Here is a 24232-nt window from a genome sequence, read left to right on the forward strand (position 1 = left end):
TTCACTCATGGTCACCGTTCAGACCCCTAAGGTCAAAGCCCACATTGCAAAGATTCTCACTGACCCAACTCCTACCCTTTGAAACACATGAAGGGTCCTAAGAAGGAAGAATTCTTCTAGTCACATCTGGTCAACTGAAGACTATCCAGTTTGGTTTCCAAATGACCTACAGTTAGCCATCTTCAACCAGATGAACATGTCCCTGTTGATCATCCCCGCAGGAAAACCATTTGGCAGTAAAATGAAATGAACAGTTAAAAAAATTGGAGATGACTATGATTGGGAAAGAAAACCTACATAAGCCAAACCAACTAACAAAACCAAAACCTGAAAAAGATACTCAATAAACATGAAGAATATAGACCAGACTATTATTTATTAAGTGTTCAGTTAAAACAATTACACTATAATTCTTAATGAACAACTAGTGCAAACAAGTTTCTAACAATTAAACAGATTCCACTGAAAAATGTAGGTGTTTATGCTTTAAAATAGCAACTCTTTATGCAGTAGATTAAATACAACAGTGTCACAGTGTAGTATTTTAAACAAGAACAATATACCAGCTTTGATAATTGTTAATGTAGTGTTACATAACATAAGGTTTGAATTCCATATGCAGAAAAACAGGTGTAAATATAAGAAATACAATATGCATTTTAGGGAAGGGCACACTAAAAGGCCATATTGATCAATCCTTTCCTAAAAATCTGAGCATGAAAACATGCTTTAAGTCTTTTTTTATACAGATTTCTCTACTTTGCAGCCTTAGACAATCACATTCTAAGTAGAACCAGATGATTTTGCTGCCAGCCAGTATTTAGAGTTTGAAAAGGTGATGGAATTTACAAGTTATTTTCCTGTTAAAAACAAAAAAGTCCCATAGATTCAAAAACCATTTCTCCTCTTGCTGTGTGGAGTCCTCATGCAAATAGGAGAGAAAATGATTAGCACCGAGGAAATCCAGAGAGTGAATTTTCTATAATTTCTTTCAACTAAAGCAACTGAAAGACTGCTTGTAATGAGAAAAAGTAAAAAAAACAAAACAAAAAAACAACCCCCCCCCAAAAAAAAAAACAGTCACAAAGAGAACAAAAAGAGATTGAGGTGTGACTTCTGAGTTAACAAATCTCTACTGAGCTCTGAAATGCTTTATGTCTGTTTTTTTTTAAATATATATAGATCACGTAACATTCCCACACCTCATTAAATATTCAGGCTTGCCATAATAAACTCATGTTGCATGATACAGACACCACACGTACCACAGTTCTTTCCTTAAGAAACATTCTGTCCCTGGGGCTCTGCACTTTGAAGCTTTCTTTGGAGAATTAAAGGCTATATGTTACAGAATATATTACAGAACACACATGCACACAAAGCTATGTGCCAAAACTCTTCATAAACGAAAATAAACTTCAAGACAAAACAATTTTGGACTTCTAAAAGACAAAAGGAAAGCTCAAATATTCAATCCCCCACTGTGCCAAGCAAATAATCCCATGGATGATAGTGACAATACCCACATACCTGTTTTGAAGCATGGGCTAGAACCAATGATAATGGTACACTATTTTAGCTCTTCTAAGCAAAATAAATATTATAAACATATAAGCATAGAGAGTAAGGGCACTTATGTAGCATCACAGCTATAACAAAAAAAAAGTAATATACTCTTGTATAGTACTTTTCACCAGTACATCTCAGAGGTCTTTATGAAAGAGGTCAAAGTCTTTAGCTTATAGTCGGGGAAACTAAGACAAGTAAGTTTCTGGAACATCACAGAACCATAGAATGGTCTGAGTTGGACAGGACCTTAAAGATCACCTAGTTGCAACCCCACTGCCATGGGCAGAGACACCTTCCACTAGACCAGATTACTCAGAGCTAGCCTGGTCTTGAACACCTCCAGGGATGGAGAGTCCACAACCTCCTGTCACTATGACCTGGTTGCAGGAGAAGAGGGGATGGTGATGTGGCAAACTTAACCTGAATTAATTTGAAACAGCCTGGTAAGCCTACAAAGAGGATGCATATGGTGACAGCATGCCGTAGTGGGAGGGGGGGAACAATTTCATGAACCAATTTGGAAATCCCTTCTACTCTTACGTTCCCAGTGGCAGCTAGTAAGTACTCTAATATAGCTGATCTACCAGATATTAGATCTCATATTCCAGGAAGAGTCCACATACCTTATTCCTCTAACCTGGGCTTTCACAATTCTACAAGGAAGGCTTTTTGATCTAATTACAGTTATTCAAGCAATCACTAGGCTTTTAGAAAGTATTCCACGGGTGTAGGAAAACAGAACAGGAGGTAATGTTAGGGGCATGCCACAAATTGCATTTAAATAGCATATGTGACAGTGGCAAAGAGTTTCTGCATGGCAGAAACAGATCTGATAACCCTGATTCAAGAAATCACTGTGTTTAGGGCTGTGTTTTCTGACAGGTTTTCTGCTAGTGAAGGGGGGCAGTTTGCCTTTAATCCAAGTATTTAAGATACAAAACCAGAAAATATATATGCAGCACTTGAACCTCAAAAGTGACAATTAATCATACTTAAAACCTCTGTGGATGATAATTCCAAAAGAAGGAAACAGGAAATTCTCATTAGAATGAGAAAAATTACATTATACTAATGCAATATATTTCACATCTTGAATCAAACAGAAAAGCTGATTAAACAGAACACAAAGGAAATGCCATTTTATAAAGAGCAAATGGTTAAGTTTTTCTTAAATATATATTACCCAGCAGCTCAATATTAAATTGCATCCACCTGTGGTGCAGCATTGCTCCTCTCAGCAGCCCTGTATCCCATCACTGACCTCTGGACTGCATGCTCTAACCAGTGTGGATCTCCTGTCTCTGAGGATGTGACTTAATCAGGAAGGAGACACTTTCTCAAAAAAGCAAATGATTTTTGCAGTCCTCATCTAGACCCAATAATCTTTTCACAGAAATTCCTGAACCACTATGACTTACACAGCCACAGGGTGAGATTGTCAGTAAAGTTTTGAGTCTAAACTCTTTTGACATGTAAAACCTATCTTCTTGTATTCATGGCAGTTCTCATGCTCCTCCTTTTTCCGCACATCTAATCAGAATTTCCCCTCCTGACGTGTGCAATTAAAGCTCAATACTTCTGGTCCTTTCTTGCTAAATCACAGAGAATAAATCAATCAACCCCTTCCTCATCTGGCTCACAAGCGGAGGATAGGATTACAGCTACCATGGCAGTTTTACAAAGAAGCATGCAAGTGTTATAGTAAATTACTAAAACTGGGTGGAGTCTCCAATTCTGTTCTACTTGGATAGGGACGAAGTGCCTAACATCTCCAAGTCTACTACTGCTACTAATCTAACATAGTGAATCAGAGACTGGATGCACTACTACCCTATGCAAACAATAAGTCACCCATCTTGTGACCAGACTACTTTTCAGGTAATCAAGTACGCACTAGGAAACAAGTAGGTTCGTTTCATGAGAGGAAAAACTGTTCCATTAGTTACAAAGTAACAATCATTAAGCTAAGGCAGATAATGTTTTCCATAGCAGATTAAAGAGAGGTTTATCCTAGTCCTTCACATAGACTCTCCACACTGATGGTTGTTCGCAGGCTCTTTTGAATCACAAAATTGTTATTGCTATGTGGATTTTATTGTTGCTTTGCCAAAATTCATTTAGCTTTTCAACAGACTGAGTTCCAGCAGTTAAGTGTTGCATGGAAGCTTTGTGCCTCAACCCGCTAGGAGGCTAATGCAGAGTGCCAACTGCTCCTAAGGATCGTGGATGGATTCCTGGCATTGCCAGTTGGTTGGGGAATAGCAGACTTAATGAGAAAATCCTCCATATTTCAGTGCATCATAAATGTACCCACACACAGGGGCGGGTTTCAAAGGGTAACCCTGAAGTATGGTGTATATGTGATGAGACTTGCACACTGTGTTTATCAGCTAAACTCAGGAAGTACAGAAGCAGGTCTACTTCTATAGCAACTATATATATGTATGCATGTGTGCATACACACACAGTCCTTCAACAGATGATACTACTGAAGAGATTAATTCCTGAGAGAACAGATAACTTGTCTCCTAACAGCAAAAACACACAATGAGAGTTAAGGCATGTTTGTTCTTTAATCCTATCTCTGAGAATGACTTCTGTGACTTTGGGATAATACACTCAACCTCTTGAGGGCTCAGTTTCCATCCTGTTACAGCAGAGGCATTAGCTTTTATATCTAGTGAAAGGTGAAGGTCAGACTTTGGAATTATGGGGAATAGTAGTGGAGTTTCTTCTTGCCTTCACTTATTCTTACCATTTTCCTACTACTACTTAAAATGCTGACATTCTACAGGTGCATGTATCTTAGGGCTTTATTACATGCTATATCAATGCATTTGTCCAAAAGCCTCATGCACATTTGAATCATGGATTTTATTTAAGAAAAATGTGCTCTTCTAATCCTTTAGCTGATGAAAGAATTCTGTAGATGTTAGCTTATGCTTAGAGTTCAGAGTACAGAATACAAAGAAACATCTCTCTCCTGACCCCCAAAACAATCATTTTTCTAAAATTACTTACATTTAAAGGTGACAAGATTACTTCTGGATTTTGTTAGTGCCTGTAGTACAAGCTTCTCTGCAGCAGAAAGCATGAATAGAACACAGATAGGTACAACCAAACTTTAATTTGGCTAGCAAAGGTGAGAACAACAAGAAATGAATGGTCACAGACTTCAGCACAGTTAGCAACCTACACCCTCACTTAGAAGAAATATTTATGTCAATCTTGCAGAGATTTCTAGGATCTCCCCTAATTTTCTGTTCTTTAATTTTCAGTTTAAATTGCCACTTCAGGCTTTTGAATCAAACAATCCATATAAAGCAACTTAATTCAAACAATTTTGTTTGAAATTACTATAAATAAAATGTTGCATCAAAATTTTGGAAGAAAACAAACATGTTTGAAACAAGAAATATGAAAAATTATTTGTCTTTTTGTGTATTCAGCAAAGAAAAAATAGTTTCAGTGGCTAGCACTTGTTTCTAGGGTTTCTCTGAAACCAAATAAAACTCCTCTTTCCTCCATGTTAACACTGTTTACTCATTTGGCATCATCTTTGTTATGTGAAAATAAAACTCTGCAACCAGCAGCTCTTGAAAGATGAGACTTTGATGCCAAGAGCTTTAAACATTAAATTCCACTCACTGAAATCTTATATCCAAGCTTAAACCTGACCCAGACACAATCTCTAGCTTGAAAGGCAGAAGTATATTTAAGAAAAAAATATGCAGGAGAAACAACAGACATCTTGTCATACAATGTGTAATTCAATGAAGGGACTTCACTGCCACAGAACACCACTGAGTTTAAAAACACAGAAAACCTCCCTCTGAAGAATTACCCACAAAAAAATCTGTAAGTGATAATATCTCATGTATTGCAAGTTTTATGATGAAAAGTAAATCAAGAAAGAAACAACTGATTTTTCTACTGTGCATTGTGGTGTCATACACCATCTCTGTAGCAACCTGTAATGAATTTTTAGGGGACAGACTGTGGGGTGAGGGGCCTGTGAATCTGAGTCAGCCTAAAAGTCTGTATTCATCTTCATACAACATTTCTATTCCAATTCTCTGTTAAACAGTGGAAATTATTCCCATACATTTCAGAAAGGTCAGTTATTTGTATCACATAATATGAAATAGCTCTGTATTTTATGTTTTCATGCAAATCTCATCTTACATAGACCTGTTGAATTATTTCTTTATGATACTGTAAACAATCTGAAAATTATAAATGAGCAGTATGTCAGATATCCATGTAAGAGGACATAAAAATTTCTTCGTTCAAAGTTAAAGAAACTTTTTTCCAGCTTGCTGCATCATGCCGTAATTTAGCTTTGAGCCAGTTATTAAACAAGACAATAATATTATAATGGAAATTGTTTAATATACATCATTAATAGTAAAGTGCCTGCTTTCATTGAACTAAAAAAAATGTGTGCTATGAGCAGTTTTGAAATGAATATTTGATTCCAAAGTTCCCTTGTGCATTTAATGACATGCTAATTTACATTTTAATTACTTCCTAAGAAATCAAAGCATTTGTTGACAGAAGAACATAATGTCAACTTCACGGTGCACTGTTGGTGGATAGTTAATGAACTTAATTAGATAATTAGTGATGTTAATTATCCTTCTATTATGAAGATAAACATGTTACACAAATGATGCACTTTTCAAAGAAATATCATTAAATGTTTGCTTGTTTTAACGCAGTTAACTTGAAAAACTGATAAAAGACCGAGTGATTGCTGTGAAAAAGATTTAAATAATAATGGTGATCGTGTTTCAAATATTTCTATCTTCATTTCACCTACTATGAACTGCTAAGTTGGTCTTGCCTCTCCTTCCTCCAAAATTAGCAAGCTAATATTTTATTTAGCAAGCTAAGGTTTTTGTTCAACCCTGTTCTTCTCTTCACTACATTGCATACTTCTCCCCCCTTAAACAACCATTCTCTGATGCAGTTGTTTGAAAACCAAGGCTTATAAGCATCAGCCTTAATTTACAGTCAGTTATTGAAAGATGCTATAAAAATGGAGGAAAGAAGTAGCTACTATTTGAAGGCACTGGTCCACTACTTAGCTCTGAGTTAAGCTGCTGGTGTAGTGTTGCCATTGACATCTTGAGTTATAATGGCAAAGGCTCTGTAAAATCATGAGATAAAGCCTCTTTCTTACAGAAGTCAAAATGAGCTAACAGTGATTTTATGTCCTGGGGACAAGTCTTCGGTGCCCTGATGACAGCCTTGGAATAAATCAACACCCTTCCACTTCGACATCAAACACTTTTGCTTGAAAAGCCTTCTTTAAAACTACGCTCTAAAATACAGATTTTTGAACAGACATCTGTGCACTGCCATCTACCTCTTCCCCAAAACCTGTAAACATGACTGCAAAAGCGTGAAGCAAAACCAACAGCCAAGAGCAAATGGAGCCCCAGTGTTCTTCCCTGATGGAATCATGTGGAGTGAGAGCCCGGCCTCAGATAGGGCTAATTCCATAACTGTGATGCAGCTATTATTTGTTTTAGGTAAGTAAGCCTAGCACTGTACAACACACATTAAAAAACTCCTGTTAGTGTTGATGTAGAGATTTACATTTCCAGCACAGAAGGAATTTAAGCCTATAGTTCAAACTCCCACTTGGGAGTTGGGTCAGTGGAAATGTTATGTTTAAATACTTCTCAAAATACAATGCAGTACTGCCACAGGTGAATCACTAGTTGTACTAGGTATACTAGCCATGTTTATCATAAGGATGAGTGTTACGTATGAAAGGATTTTTAAAAATTTTTTGCTGGCTGTGAAATTTGAAAAGATTGTTTTTCTTGGTGTAACAAACCAATACTTTTCTGTAACAACAACACTTTTGGTTGCCGGCCTAAAAAAACCCCAAGCCAAAACCAAGTTGTTCATCAAACTAGTAAAAAAATCTTTAAGACTTCAAACTGGGAGGAAGTCTCTTGAAGACTGACAAAATGAGCACAAAGGAGGTCAGATGTATCTATAGCTGTCATCACAAGCATATGCTTGCTGACCAAAATCCTAATGTAAAGTTTCTGGCTTTGCAATTACAAGTTAAAAGGTCTCTTAACCTCTTCATTCTGAAGACTGGGATTAACAAGACTTTTCTATTTCACTCTTTCAAGTTATATGGGCCTCTGGCATAGAGGAATGTAATTAATGAACCAAAAAAAAAGAGGACAGACATCATCAGGCCTCCTGTAAAACTGAGGAGGCTCTGTATTTCTTGTAAAGAATAGTAGCTATATCTACAGCTTTGAGGCAGTGTGTCTTACAGGAGTTAGAAATAGGCTGCTTGCAGCCTTGCTCAGGTGCTCCTAAAGAACCTCAGGAAACTGCATGGTAGAAGCTGTTGACTGATATCACAGTTGACTGAAAGACAATTGTTACAGTGGTCCTTTGTTGCTCTTGCAGCTTCTTGAAAATATCAAAAACATTGCTAACCTTAAAATTAAATCTATATCCTAGATTTTGACAGCAAAACCCAGTAACCAACACATTTTTTCCTTCTATTGGGCAAAGGTCTGAAATCCTGGCTTAATTTCTGCACTTTTCTCAGTAAGTTTTACTCAGTTTGGAAAGACCATGCTTAGCTCTCAGTAAATGCAAATATTTTTATTTCACTGTGGGATTTAAAGTCTTTGTCTCTCACTACATAGCTCATACTGCTACTTTTCTTCATGTTTCAACCAGGTGCCTATTGCTGTAGGACATAAGTTCTTAACTAGCAGTAGTGAAGACAGAGGTCAGTATCTACAAATCACTTTCCTAAGTGAATACAGAAGCCACCTGAGACACAGAAAATGATGCAAAATTGCATTATGGCACTTTTTAAAGTGACTACCAAAGTGGTCAAAAATATGAATTAGAAGCACAAATACCATTTATTTTTAATGTAACCTTTTATGTAACTTTTTTACTGTAAATGTATGAAGGAAGAGGGCTGTTCAGAAGCAAATAAATTTTCGTCCTCTTAGATTTCACCTCCCTAAAAGGTGCATCGAACTCTGAAGGGAGGCTGAAGGGAGACATTGGGAGGGGGAGAATGGGGAAGAACATTCGGAGCTGTATCTTCCTATCTCCTGGAGAAGAACAATTTATCAGAGCTACAGAGCTGTCAGTACTTGACATGATAAGGAATAACACCAAGTGAGTAATGTTTCCTCCAAACCCAGCTCCTTTAATTACAAGCCGCTTCCTTGCAGAAGAGAGACAGAAGATGTAGAAACACCAATTTCATGCACTTGTGCCTGAATAATGTCTCCGTGCTGCCTTTTCCAGATGGCAACCTTTTCACTGGAGGAACTAATGATGTGGGCATATTTAGGGAAAAACCAATAACGGAGTCTTTAACCTTCAACGGCAAAAAGCATGTTGTACAAAATGTTCCTTGGGATACATTTACAAATATCAATTACATTGCTCACTGAGGTGTAATCAGCTGTAATAATCAAAATTAATTTTAAAAAATAATTAAACAGACCCCAGGGCAAATAGTCTACTCTCTTGTAGTATGACATCATGGTATATATATGTACCTGGGAAGAACTTGCTCCCTCTGTAAGCAGCAAAGTGATGTTAAGGAAGGAGAAGGATGCTGTGGCATGCTGAGAAAACACTTGCAGCTCAGTAAGGTACTACCAGACACATTAGGTGGGTATCATACTCTTCCTGATCAGCACACCTGAAGTGAACCAGGCATCACTGGGCATAAAGCTGCAATCTGCTATAGCTTGAGCTAGAGGGTTCAGTATCCCTAAAGTGATGCTATAATAGACACACTGTCTCCTCAGCAGGAGAAAAAAGACCTTAATATGTTAGGCACTGCAACAACACAAGCTTGGTTTAAAACTCTGAATACTCTGTCAATGCACTGCTGCCCTACCCTATAGCTAGTCACTCTAGTCCTAACACACTTACAAGTAACACCTATTTGGTGCTTTTTGTTTCTATTTTTGACAAATACTCAGCAAAACCATGGAAATGGCCCTTTCTTTCAGCAAAAGAGGAGCTCACAAATAGAAAAGATAGTTCAGCTGCATTGTTGACAGTATTTCACGTACCCTCCAAATCAACCCCTGGATTGATTTGATTGTTTCTTTAGGAGCTAAACTAAAATTTGGACCTTTAATACTTCATATAGAGTAGAAAATGGAAGAACAGTGCTATGATAATACCTGATGCTTTCTACTAATTCCATGTCTGAAGGACAAGGTTTACATAAGTGATGCAAGTGAGAAGCAGCAGCAAAGGTAGCATCTCCTCACCTTGCTCTGTCCCAAGCAGAGCCCTCTAAGTACAAGCATATATGGGCTGATTAGGTTTTTCCTTTCAAGTGCAATAATAATGCAAAAAGTATGCATTATTACATTATATGTTGAGAAGTTCTTCAGCTCACTATTTCTTTGTGATTATTTATAGCAGTCTAGAAAAGGAACCTCAATTGCAGTAGGTGTCTAGTTTACAATGGAGCATGTCAATTAACAGACACACTCAGAAGCCTCCCAAATCCAGACAAACTCTCTGGAGACATATAAAAGGCAGACCAATGACCAAGCCAGAAAAGACAAAGTGTAAAATTTACCTCTGATTTGCATATTATTTCCTTTGTGTTTCGGCCAGGCATGGACCTAATAGCTGAAGACAGGCTTTCACTCCAGGAATTGTGCTTGCTCTGTGACAGACCCGGCCCTGATTTATTTTGGAGAAGCTTCTTTTCAGATGCTGTAGGCCAGAACAGACAAAAAACCTTGTAAGACTTAAAGCTGAGCCTTTCAGAAGATAGAGCGGTTGTATCCCCATTGCAGAAGACAAAACAATACTGCAGTGCCTCACTCCACATGGACTGTTCTTCTATTTGTAAGACAATTGAACTAACACATACTTAGCAAGTTTTTATTTAAAAGCCTCACAGAGGTCTGCCATAGATCAGTTTCATTACACAGACATGAACTTTGAATCCCTGCAGCACTACACACATTCCAATGACTTTCTTCACCCAATATCCTCCCTTTTAAATTTTCCTATGAGACATGATTTAAGGAGATTTCTCTCTCTTGCAGCATGGCACAAACCCTACAACATCACCAGGTGATTAGAGAAGGGCTGGTTATGACACAGAAAGCAATCCCAGTCCTGAATGAGAGAAACTGACAATCTGCTTTATCTAGCAGGTGATGTGCAGGGAAAGGTGTAACCAAGGGACCGGCAGCTTTCCATCAGGCACTCCGTTTGCTGCAATGCCTTTGCTTACTACAATGAATATTCCATAAAAAAAACAGAGACCTATCAAGTGCTGCCAAGCTTTTGTCATAATTTCTTCCCATAAAGGAGTGATCTCTGTTATCTTCACGTCCCTTTCTTTGTCAATTCCTTTTACAGAAAGATCCATCTTGTAAGTGTCCTCCAGAGCCTGCCGCCTCTGAGAAATGAGCTGCTTCCAGATGATTCCTACTGTTCTCAGAATCTCCTGATGGACTAGGAAACAAAAGAAACTATAAATGGAGAATCATTTTTTGTGTAAAGAATCAAGCAACAGATAGAGCAAAACCATCTAATTTGGAACAGCATTGGTCCAGAGTAACTGCTGGAGTCAGTGGAGTTGTTCCTTTTTGTCTACTGCCTCGGCAAGTTCTAAGCCAGAGTAGTTAGACAGACAGAAAACAGCAGGACATTTCTTTTACAATATTTCAACTCCCCGAAAGAAACGAGTAGGAGTGACAGATGAGTCTAACTGGTTTCTACCTTGGAAAACAATCTCATCAGAATTTTGATGATCTTACTATCATACAGAGAATGCAAAAGCACATAAAGGACATTATGTTGCCAAACATCATTAGATATGGTGGGGCAAAAGTAACCAAGTCATGAAACAATTCGACACAGCAGGAGGATACTGTACAAGGAAGTGCTGAGATGCTTAGCTGTATTTCCCTGCAAAACAGACTTACTTGGTTGCATCATAACCAAGCCTAAAAAATAAAAAATAAAAGAAATGACACTGCTCTGCCATAGGATTCAGCTGATAGCCTTCACACTGAATTCAACCCAAAATTTTTCTGTGTTTCTCTTAAAAGAGCGAAATGCTTCTTCCTGTGTATAACCGACAGACACAAGCTCTGTATGGGTCTTGAAAAAAAAGAAATAGAGCTACAAATAGTATGTATCTGGCCACTGACTGGCCATAACATAGGGGAGAGATCTTCATTACTCCTGAGGACGTTCGGCATGACTTTTGAATAAAAAGTAGCACAAGTAATTGTTTAGCACAACTTTCCTTTGTCTGGGCTGTGCCTGCTGTGCTGTGCCTGCAATGTCTATACACGGCAGAGGAAATAAGTAGCACTTGCACAAGCTGCTCTGATAACTGCTTAGGCCAGGCACTTTCCTGCTCTGTAAGCCAAAGGCAACCTGTGGCATAAATTACCATCATCTGGAGTAGGCAGGCTGCCCTTTTCCTCTTCACTGGGTGCAAGGAAAATTTGGTGATAAGAAGCCAGCTTTGGTTTTGCATCCACGCCAAAACCTTCTGAACAGCTGTGATGAAGAGGGAAAAAAAAGGAGGGCAGGTGAGGAAACCAGACTTAGAACAAACTGAGGACAGTGAAAAAGCTACAGATGTTTCTGTACATTCACTCATACTTGATTCATTTAGTAGATCAATATTTCCCTCAATATTGAGGGCTTACACCAATCACATAATATCACAGAATTTACAGGAAGTGGGAACTAAACCACTGCTGGTCTGGTGTTCAAAGTCAAGGAGCAGTCACTGAGATCCTATAGATCACTCTGCTGTACGTGCCTTATCCCTGCACTTCTTCCTGCACTTGTATCTACCGCTCATCTCAATCAGATAAAACACAGACCTGTACTGATGTAGCCAGTCTGCATCCAGCTTTCTTGCACCTCCACTGGGCATCTTGTATGTCTTGTATGGCAAAGCTGCTATTTTTATTTCTGATTTTCTTTTAATTACCACAGTTCTGATTCCCTGGCTTTGCTGTGTTTGGCTTTTGGATAACACAAACACTTCTGTAATTAATTTAAAAAAAAAAGTTTCTGTTCTTACTACATACAAGCAATCCTTACCCCATCTCAACAGTTTTGGCCTGGAAATTATTATCTGACTGGAATAAGAACAATCAAGAGAAGACATCAGAAAGTACAGCTCATTTCCCACATGATACTGTATTAATGGATTCAATCCAAATCACCTAAGCAGTACAGAAGGCTTTCAATGAAACAAGAAACAAAACTAAGTTTCCAAAATAACTTCCCAGCTTACATTAGCAAGAGTACATCTGGTATATCATCTGTAAGAACAGCAAACAGAGCAGGTATGGATGTTCTAGCCCTACACAAGTCAATGGCAAAACTCCCAACCTCAGTACAACCTAGACTTTGCAGCTGAGATCCAAGTAACAATAACAGAAAGATTAACAAGATCCATGCACACTTTTATATATGTTTTAAATGTACCTGCACACAAATAGCTGCTGAATCAGAAAAAACATCTCATTACATTAGCCCATGCAGATGTTTCAGATAATGGCCACCTGCATGCTTGTGGAGAGATTCTAGCCTACATCCCATGAGGATTTCCAAGTTCTCATTTTACTGATGGGCCCGTGAGCCAGCTCCACTGAAATCAGTTCAAGTTTCTTAACCCCAGTTACTACTCTGAAGTAGACTGCTGGAAATGCTGGATCCAGCTCAATCTCAGCTTCTAGTGATTCCTCAAAATGGATATTACTCAAGTTCTGTGAAATCTCTCCTTCTGCACCCACTTCCATAGATGCAGCACAGAGATGCAAACAAACATTATAATGAGATGAAGGTTTGTACCTGCCCGAGTTCAGTTGGCAAAGGCAGTACATTAGGCAAATGATAAAATTATTGTTTGAGTTGTAAGTTGCAAAAATAATGTCCCAGTGCTCCTGCAGGACATTGAGAGTGTTCAGGACATTAAACTGTTCAGGCAGTGATTGCTGAGGTCTGGATAGGCAGTATAGGATGGCTCTGTTTAAACAGCTGTACAGGGCACTGAGGAAAACTTCCTTTTGAGAAACCGAGCTTTCTAAGACCTGTGAAAACACAAAACAGCAGAGTACTTGGCTTGCTCAGAGAACTCTCTCCCCAAGGATCCACACCTCCCACTTAATTTAAGCTGTTGCAAACTTATTTCAGCAGAACTCCCCTGAACTACCTGTTAGACACAAATTCAATCGTTCTGTATTTCTGCTGAAGTCCCCAGAATTTTGGAAGAGATTAATTTATTCTTGTTCAGCAACATGCACATAGCCAATGGACAGTGGCACAAAAGAGTGGCACAATACTATCCCTTCTTTATGGGGCACCATCTATCTCCATTATCATTTAGAGCTGTTATGTGCTCATGCAAGAAACCAGGAATAATAACAATCACCAAATGGGTTACAGTCATCTTCTTTAGAATTGCAGTGTCACAGCCTTAGTGTGAAACATCATGTTGATAACAGCTGGAAAAAAATACCATGTGACTCACCCACATAATCTCTTTGGCAGTGAAGATCAGGATTTGCTTGGGGTCAGCAGTAAACATTCTGCTGTTCAGCTTCTCAACCAACTTCTGAACAAAATAAGCAATATTCATCATGGATACAGGTGCAGCTGATTCTGAAGTACCATGAGGATCACTGTTCCCTGGAGGGGATACAAAGGGTTGATTATTCCATAACAAGCTGAAATGAAAAAAAATTTAAGATGTAAGGTTACCAGAGCTGAGAAGGAACAGTCTTATGTCATAATGTCTCAGAGCTGGGACATGTCTAAGAAAACACTAGGTCTAACAGAAACACCTTACTCAGACTGGATATGACAGCTCCATCTTAAGGATGGAATCAATCCCAATAAAATACTGTAATGGACTGGTCCAACTAATGACTCAGAAAGCAGAGCAGCAACAACTAAATTATTTGGGTTGTTTCCAGAAGCACTCAAGGATAAACCTAGGTTTCCTTCTAAGTACTCTCTTTTTAATATTCAAAATCTGTTCTCGAAAAGAGAGAGAAAAAATTATAAACCCACAATAATTCATGCAAGGTGGCCTACAGCAAGAGAGAACAGAACGTTCAGCCTGCTGAGTTGGACTGTCCTTCTATTGCTTCCAAACCTTTCTAGCAATAACACCTATGTGCTAAATATAAGCTAATCAATGATCTGATTCTCACCACTCACCTCTTGGTCTTGTTTTCCCCTCCCCTTGGCTGGTAACATGGAAGACATCCATAGCAGACAGCAAAACTTTTGTCTGAAAATGTCTCTTCTGCTCACTGGTGGCATCTTCTGGAGAAGCCTATATAGTGACAGTACAGCAGGAAAACAGACAGGAAATCAGACTCAAATTCACTTTCAGCAAGAGTGCATGTGTGGACAGCTACTGAGCAACAGATGAGATGGCAGAACTTCATACTCTAGTTGGAAAACCAGGAAAGCTCACATAGGACTACACCATCTAGCTGACTCAGTTGCACACTGAACAGAAACAAGGTTTCGCAAAGGGCCATAATGTAGGTTCACAGGTGATTCCCAAGAGGTCTTGTCCTCAGGGATCTTCAGTTCCATTAGCAGGCTCAGGATTCAGACAGTTGGAAAGCCATACTCTGTTTTAACTGTGCCCAGCCTTGGGATACTGGGTAAACCTTTTGGGAACTGTTGCTCCACAAGATGATTTAACTCATGACAATTGCAGTCAAGCTTATGTTCATTACTATTTGTATTACTAAGCTAAGTATGCATCAGAACTCACATCTGGGATAACTGGACTATTGACAATTTAGAGCTGAAGCCTAAATTTTTCATTTTCCCTTTCTTCAGTCTACTTCAACTCTTCTGAGTGCTTTGAGTCATTGAAATCCATAATCTGGACTCAGCTACTACAGCTTGTATTGATCTGTACCTAAAGCAGAGACAGGGTTTTTTCCTTTTGTCACTGTTAGCACTTTTTTTACTAGGCCACTAGCAGGATACATCCTGTCCTTCCACCCCCAGGGCAAGATAGAGCAGCAAAGCCTGATGATAGGAGAAACCTCAAGAAGCAGCTCCAGTGGATGCCCTTGTTTGTTTGCTGGGACGTTGAGAAGACTATCCATCAGGAGGACTCGCACAAAATCCCACACTTGTTTCTTGGCAGGGTGTGGTAGGAGTGGGAGAGAGGAGGGATCAACACAGCCTTTCCCTTCAGCAATGGCTGGATCATCAGGAGTCAAAAGGCCTTCAGACCCACCCTGTGAAAGTAGACAGCAATACATTTCAAATCAGAGTCTCAGAGTCTTCTTTAAATTGATTTTTTTTTCTCCTAATGACCTATCTCCAATCTGAAGGGCTTGTGCTGGCTCATATACACATACCTTGGGTGGTCCTGAGTGAAAAGCAACCATAGCCAAAGTTTTCAGGAAGTCAGGACAGTGCCACACAGGGTCCTGAGTATAACTGTGATAGATCAAGCACAGAAACTGGATAACATTCCCTGGATAGGCAATCTCCCAGGAGGCTTCTGCATCTGCAATAGGCTGAATACAAACAAATGTGCATCTGGTCACGTCAGCATTCTTCTCTGAAGCAACATGACATGCCCATGGAGAAATCAGGCAAGGCACAGGCAGCCAACTCCCACCTTGCAGACTGAAGATACACCCAACCAGAAGATGACATATCCTCATCATCAAGAATGAAAAAAATTTAGTACTGCTGTGGGTAAGATCAGTCTCTGTATTCAAAAGTTCTTAAACATGAGACCATCACATCATCTGCTACATAACCAGGGCAACAGCAGTTCTGACCCTTTGAAGTCTGTGCTCACTGTTATGTTCAGTATTGCCCTGTGAGGGCAGAGGAGGACTGAGGATTACAGGTAAAGGCTGCCACTGACATCTGTCATGCTTGGGCAGTTTATTCTGCCATTCACAGTGCACTGTCCTTGCAACAAAACATTTACCTTGTCCACAGTGACTCTAACCATTTCCAGCAGTAAAACAGCTGCCTCTGCACACAACCCAATTTTGAGGACATTCTCTGTAAGGTGGTGCTGCAAGATCCACTGCAACATGGACTCAAGATCTTTCTACACAGGAAGAGAGATATTTGATTAAGAGATGGGAATTATATACAATACATCAAGAACAAACCATCAGAAAAAAACACATCAGAAAAAACCCAACACATCTTCACCTCCAGCAGCTCCTCCCTCTTCTATTAAATGTGCAGCATTTAATACCTGCATGAACAATTTTGCTCCGAACAAAAATTTTCTTAAAACAAAGTTAACTTAATTTTTAAAATATGAATGACTAATTTTTATTATCAGAAAACCCAAGTATGATTAACTTGCCTGAAAATTCTCTCATGAAAAAGGGTATAAAATGCCAAAGTAGTAAAGCAATATCAGCTTCAGGTGCTTGTCTGCTATTTTTTTCATACCTTGACTGCTTCAGGTGGTTCAGATTGCGGAGTTGCCAGAAAGAGCTCTGCCACAAGCAGGTAGATCTCAGGGATGTGGACATGATCAGTCAGACATCTTTGCAACACAGAAAACCCAAAAATCAAGAAGTAGCCATGGTCAGGCACTGGAGGATGAGTTTTTAAATTATCTTTAAAGGAAAAGAAAAGGAAAGTGTCTAAAATTAAATGTCATATCAGAGGAAGGATTACTGACAGAACTTGATCCTCATTTGTCTCTGTCCCAGGCCACTCAGTAGTCTTCTAGGCTGCAATATCAACAGTTTATAAAACTCCCTCAGATGAACAGATAAACATTTTTCCCACTATCACTTTTGTTACAGGAGATTCTCCCTTAATTATTCTTCCTTTCTGCTCCCTTTCTCAGAACCACAGGTCTAATTATCAGAAAGCAAGCTGATATAGGCAGAAGGTTTCAGAGCACAGCTGACATTGCAACACCTCATGGTCTGATTTTGTGCAACACAAAAAGGCCCATCTCCCTGAAAGTGCTAATCAGAATTGCTAATTATTGTGCAAGGCAGAAGCAACGCTTTCCAGTCTTCAGCACTGAAATGCTGAAGTACAAGACAAGATTGCCCTAGAAAGTAATTTCAATTCTTGGTCTGTTGAGATCAGTGGGAATTCTCCTATCACGTATTTCAGTGATCTATCACTGAGCTGGATCAAGGCAGTGTTTGGGGAACATTAAACCAATACATACCCATTAGAATACTCAACCCTGCAGAGCTGTTTTCCAGCCAGCGTCCAGCCACTATCCCCTCCTTGAATTTGTTCAGAAGCAAACGATTGTGGAGGAAGCACAGAAGTAGCTTGATTCCCAGCACAACTGTGCTAGAGTGCAGGTAGCTCTGTGTGAATAGCAGAAACCAGTCTGGCCCCAGTGCCAAAAATGTCTTTTCTTTTTCCCTAGGACAAACAGATAAATGAAAATACATGGAAGGAGACATGGTGAAAGACAGAGAGGAGATATTATTTAAAATTATCTCTAAGTGATTTAGAAGCTCAAGTTTCTCTAGAAAAAGTCTGATTAAAGGCATACCACAACACAGAATCACGAAGATGCAACAACAGACTCATCCACACAGCTGAAGACACATAATTCCTGCTAAATCCAACCTTATATTACTGTCAGACAAAAAAAGTTCACTAATATGAATCTCCTTCTGCGAATGTGTATCAACAACTGAGGCAAACTAGATCTTTTAACCTATGAAATTCAAAATTACCATTTAAATTTTGAAGTCCAAGATGCATTTTCTAGTGAAAATATACTGAGTTAAAGCACCCAGCACTATAAAATCTTCCTTTCAATTATAAAAGGTAGAACTGTAGTAAGTGCATGCTCATGGTTATGATAGAGAGGTGCAAGTAATTCCACATTAGATTGAGTTGATTTTCAAAGACAGCTGGGATTTCTTCAACCCTTGTAATGCAGAAGAAACACCAATATCTAAGTTCCTCCTTCACAATATTTTCTGAAAATGTAAAACTTTTTCCAAAATGGATATCAGATGTGTGATCAGACCACACAGGTGAATGCCAGATAAATCACTGACAAAAATGTAGCTCTGAATCCAGTCTGCTCCTACTTACTATTTTGTTGAGATTCAAGTATTATCAGTATGTTTAGTCCTGGTCAAGCACCAGCAAGAAGAAAAATCCAGAAGATAGAGACACTTGCCTCTACCTTCCCGTTCTACTTACTCGGGGGACAGATGAAGTTTGTCTGAGCGCATTACATCTAACAGCATCTTCAGTAACTGGTTTCGAAGCCAGATTGTCTTTCCAGATGTTTGGCTTAAGGCTACAAATATCAGAAAGTAATAAAGAGTAACAAAGAGACAAAACATATGTTCCATTGCTGTGATGAACAACTTTGTTTGCACCAGTAGAAATACTTATATCAGGTTTTTTGTAGAGTAAAAAGATGCAGACATCAAATCTTAGACATAAGAGTTCCTGCTAACATCAGAAACAACCAGTGCTTACATTGTCAAAGTCCTCTCTTTAGAGTTATTTAAAAGTCATTCAGACTTCATGTTCAACAGGAAGCAATCTCAGGTTAACTAGAGAGGGAAATGTAAACAGGCAGTCTGACTTGTGTTGCCTACTGTGATGTCTAGATATAAAAAATACAGTTATCACCATCTTCTTAATATAATCTCTGATTTAGAGGTGCAATAACCAATACAGCCTCAACTGAAACATCACAATGAAAAAGCCAACTGACTGGATGTTCTCCCATATGAACCTGACATAAATACACAGATACTTTAAAAGGTGCAGAGCTACAATTATTTCCTACAACTGTAAGTGTAGCAAAGTGTTCACAGAAAATCCAGGAAACTTTATTCCTTATAACAATCCTGCAGGTTAGTTCTGGGGCAATTTCAATTTAATGTCCTTCCTCTCTGTGTATATCGGAAATCCAACATTGTGTAGACTCTGGACAATGCAACCAAAGTACTGCTGGCCTGTCAGCAGAGAAGAGGGCAAAAGGGTCACCTCAGTGCAGCCTGTCCCTTTCCATATGAAGTCATTTGAATTGCGGCTCTTCCTGCCACAGGAGGCAGAAGCACTGCATTGCATTTATGTTCATTAGGCCCTGGGGAAGCAGGGAAGTTCTGTAGCATCTATGACAACACAAGCTAGGTAAGGTAGCTCCCTACCTTCACTGGGCATCTCAGCAACACTATCCAGGAAAAGCTGATTTTCATCCACAGAAGAAGGTTTCAAGGTGTAAACAAGGAACAATCCAATCCTTGCAAAGAAAGACGAAAGCAGTTTTGGTCAGCAAAAAGACATTAATTTAATTACTTGCAGATTATGTGCAAATCTCAATATTCTCAATTAATGATGACTGTTAACAAACATTGGAAATTCTAGTTGTTGCAGAAATAGGAATGAAAAGTTCATAAACTAGGAAGCAAATTAAAGGGTCATCTACCTATAAATCCAACATGGAAACAAAAATGGAAAAATTTTCTATATCTATTTTAAAGGTCTTTCACCATGAGGAAAGCAATACTGAGTTAAGCACTCTGTTCATACAAAAGATTCTCAACTGCCTGTGGCATTCAGGTGTCACTGTTATCATCACTTGGTTTCTAAGCAAATAGAGGAGAGCAAAGAAACCTTATCAGGCACTCAGGAAGGAGGACTGGCAATCTCTTTTCACCCGTAGTTTTCTTTAACGCATTACCTGATTCTAAGGATAAAAAGATTAATGTGTGATATACACACTTAGTGAAAGTGCATGACCTCCTCCTGCCCACAAGAAGGGCATTTCTTAAGAGGTCAGAACACCAGTTCTTCTACAGGAATGGTCCACACAGCAATTCCAATTGGATCTGTCAAAAGTCTGGGACCAGCAGAAATTCCAGCATCCTTCTAGTGCTCAGTGCCGCTGAGAATCTGTTATAGTCTCTGCTGTCCTGGAGCTAGAAGGGTAGGGATTGTCTCTGTCCACTCAGCACTCATGGGCCTGACAACCAATCAAATTACCATAGAATAACAAATTATGGTATTTTAAGAAAAATGCTCATTCACACTCCTTACAATGTGGCAAATTTGGTATACTAAGTCCACAACTTTCACCTGTATGAAAAAAGAATATGCTAACTCATACAAGCCCAGGATAGGAACATATATGCAGGTAACATACATTCAGGCACATACATCTGCAAAAGAGCTGGCAAGCAGTAAGTTCACACACTAGCTTACTCCACAGTTAACTATTTGAGATGCTCATACGCTTCAACAGAGCTAAAGGCTTGTTGCAGAGACCACAGGTTTGACATGCAACTCTGTTTCTACATTTTATTAAAAACAGAGTTTTAGGAACAGAGCTGCCATCTGCGCAGTGCATTTCCCTGGAGTTAGGTGGCTGTAGACAGCACTATGTGGACCTTCCTCAATTCATCAGGTACAGGCTGATGCAATTAGACTGGGAATATAAAATGAAGCAGTAAAGAACTTACATTCTGTGAAGAACAAACTAGGATTTAAATTCATTGCTTTGTGAAATCCTGATAAACAAAACTGATAGAAATTCAAGAACAAAAAGGATTGTTACTGGGATATAAACCAAACCAACAGGATTAGGTAGGTAGTTCATTGGGGCCAAGTCTAATACTATAGTGATACTTTAGGGGCAAGGCTTTAATGAAACCAAATATTAAGTACAGACTTTGAGTAGTCCCAGTCAAACCTGCAGAACTGTTTGTGCCACCATTGTAAGGGTCATCACCCAACCCATTTTCACACAAATATAAGGTTGGACTGAATGAAGGCATGCAAAAGTTTTTCATCAGTGGAGATCCTGCAGTTGCCAAAGATCTGGAGTTCTACCAAACATGACGTGAGGAAAGATCTACTATCAAGCTCTCTCCAGTACCAGAAGGAGTATTGCTAATCTGCAATCTGAGGAAAAGCTATAGACTTCAAGGTTACCTGAGAACATCCCGTGTATTAAAGTATCCTTGCAACAGATGGGAGAGAATAGTGCAGGCCACAGTGATCTTGGAATTACTTATTTCAGGATCATTGAAAAGGAAAACAAGCTTGGGCACCATTTGCACCTGGTAGGCAACTACAACATTCTGACGTCCATCTCTGTAAAAAAGCACAGGGACTATAGAAGTTTTTACTGGAGAGAACCAAATTTGCTGAGTTTCAGCTAAAAGGATTCTCAGGTTGCATTGATACTTTGCACCTTTGGCTTCTAATGTTGCCTTGACAACATTTCAAACACTGCCAGACAAATTGAACATGTGTCAGTGATGGAATCAGAAGACTACTTTGTGTGTTCTACCTTCTCCTCTGCCCTCTCCCCCAGTAACTGCTGCATTTCAACGAGTTCAAAGAAAGTGTTATTGAATTTGCAAGCAGTGAGTTGGTGGTAATAAATGCTATTCCTGTAAAACTCAGCAAGGGACACCAAACAGCTCTGCATAGAGCTCTCTGCTGCCAAAAAGCAGGAATCTAGCTTTACTCAGCCCCTCTGCCATGCTGTATCTCTTTAGATACGTTTAACTCTAGTCCAGATGATTAAGAAAGTATACTGTTATAAAAAGTCTTCCTGGGCTATGTTTTGGTTTTAAACACAACTTTAATTATATATTTTTAAAAATTATTTCATACTCAATTCAAACATTAATTTTCCCCTCCCAAGCAGAAATTTAAACTTTCATTGTACAGCACGTGAACCAGGTTACCAGGTATCTTCGCCCAGTCTGGCCCCAAAGTCATATCAGGGGCTGGTCAAATCACTAACCCCAAGCTTGAAAGAGAAATATAGAAATTATTCACTCCCAGAGTCCACTGATTCCAACTAGGATTTGACCCTTCATAGGCATCTCACAGTTCCAGCTTCAGGTTACAGACTGAGTTTGCCACACAGGTTTCTGATTTAAACACTAGTTTGTATACCTGGAGGACTGCAAGATCTCCACAAGATGGGAAAGAAGAACAAGGTCAAGATTTTCTGGTGCTTTCATCCAAAGCTGAAAGACAAAGGAAAGCAGAGGTTTTACTGCTCTGCTGAGCTGTGAGGACAGTACCTGTGGCAGGGAAACAATTAAAAGTAGTTCAGGGAGGATAACATCATAACTCTCAGTGTTTCTGCAACACAACCTGTAGGCACTGGGAAATCCCTGCTAGTGTGGGGAGTTGTTGGTCCAGAGATAGCTCTGAGGAGCAGGTCCTCTGGGAGTGCCATCTCCCCAGGTGAGCCACAGTGTGGAAAACCCCAACACACAACCCCATCCCAAATATTGGATGCAGGAGGTGCTATGAACAAACCAAACCTCATACTATAAAGCCATCTTTAAAACAGCCAAACTCACAAAGCAACATCAACGGTTTTACCTCAAAGTTGCAGAGAACATACTGGAATGCACTATAATTCTTGATGACTGAAGACTCGAAGCCAAGCTCAGCTGTGCCCACTAGGGAGAACATTAACTGTAAAATCCTATTGTTTAACAGCTTTGTCTTCCTTTTCAATAGATAGGTCAGCAACTAAAAAAGGAAGACTGAATAAGTATCTGCGAGTAGAAATCTGTATTTATAAACTAATATAACACTATTTTTGAATTCAAGGCAAACACAGTTTGCTCAGCTGTATTAGTCATACATGGATACATTTTGCATAAGCATAATGAAGAAAGTGAAGATTTCAGTCCACACATGAAATTTCATGCAGTAAGTGAAAGGGTAAGTTTTTGAAGGAGCTCTGTGGCATTGAACAGGAGCAAAATACATGCCATGTTATGTTGAATGGAATTTACAAAAAGGAACATACAAATATAACTGTAAATAACCAACGTAAGTTTTTGATGCTATTCTTCATGGATGTGTTCTTAGTTGCTTGCAAATGGTGTTAACTTAAAAAATATTAATGTTCACCTCTCCAAATGAAAGACATTTGCGAAATATTACCAGTTTTTCAAGTGAGCCTGCCTTTGATTATCTAATGATTTCCTAATACTATGAGGACAACATTCAGAAAGCCATTACATTTTGAACAGGTTGGGAGCAAGAGACATTAATTAGAAAATACATATCAAGACACGTTTATTAGTTTGCTGTTAAAAAAAAAAACTTCAAAGAAAAACTTCAGACCTCCAAACAAAAGCAAAAGCACTCCATTGCAATATGATGATCTGCCACATGGAGAGAAGCACAAAGTCAAAAGGAACAGCTTATATATCAATGTAAAGGCTGCATTCACCTACAAGAAAGGATTGGGCAAGTAATATCTAAGTAGGATAAATACATTCATATGAATCATGATCAATTTATGAATAATTTGAAAATTGGGAAAAAGAAAAGTTTATAATAAATCATTCCTGATGCCCTAATGTTAAGAGTCTTGCTTGAAACCTTCTGTGTTAAAGACTCTTCCCTGTTCCCTAAGAGTTCTCTGCCCAGCCTGCACAGCATGAAGTAAATGATACTAAACTGAAGCTTCATACTTGAGCCTCGATCCATTGAATATTATATGCATAGATAGTTTACATACAACCAAAATCTTGAATTTCCCCAGATTTCAGGTTTGAAAGACTAATTTGGGACAGACCTAATCAATGAAATTCAGACGACCATTATTTATACCAGCCCAGTTCCTAAT

At 38.9% G+C, this 24232-nt stretch overlaps 1 protein-coding gene across 2 annotated transcripts in view; it reads right to left on the reverse strand.

Moving 5' to 3' along the window:
* Positions 1-24232, reverse strand: part of WDFY4 (WDFY family member 4) — a 128076-nt gene that overhangs the window by 61346 nt on the left and 42498 nt on the right. For both annotated transcript variants that reach the window (XM_027672326.1, XM_027672325.1), the window contains exons 24-39: positions 22969-23121; positions 22531-22604; positions 21553-21714; positions 19770-19861; positions 18805-18904; positions 17801-18006; positions 17059-17228; positions 16577-16702; positions 15990-16151; positions 15669-15866; positions 14818-14935; positions 14126-14283; positions 13447-13685; positions 12026-12135; positions 10885-11076; positions 10184-10323 (exon numbers count right to left, since the gene is read on the reverse strand). In XM_027672326.1, the coding sequence (XP_027528127.1) occupies positions 10184-10323; positions 10885-11076; positions 12026-12135; positions 13447-13685; positions 14126-14283; positions 14818-14935; positions 15669-15866; positions 15990-16151; positions 16577-16702; positions 17059-17228; positions 17801-18006; positions 18805-18904; positions 19770-19861; positions 21553-21714; positions 22531-22604; positions 22969-23121 (2400 nt within the window). The remainder of the gene's footprint in view (positions 1-10183; positions 10324-10884; positions 11077-12025; positions 12136-13446; positions 13686-14125; positions 14284-14817; positions 14936-15668; positions 15867-15989; positions 16152-16576; positions 16703-17058; positions 17229-17800; positions 18007-18804; positions 18905-19769; positions 19862-21552; positions 21715-22530; positions 22605-22968; positions 23122-24232) is intronic.

Source organism: Neopelma chrysocephalum, unplaced genomic scaffold, assembly GCF_003984885.1.
Source record: "Neopelma chrysocephalum unplaced genomic scaffold, ASM398488v2 Primary Assembly neopelma1_97390, whole genome shotgun sequence".
NCBI classification, from domain to species: domain Eukaryota; kingdom Metazoa; phylum Chordata; class Aves; order Passeriformes; family Pipridae; genus Neopelma; species Neopelma chrysocephalum.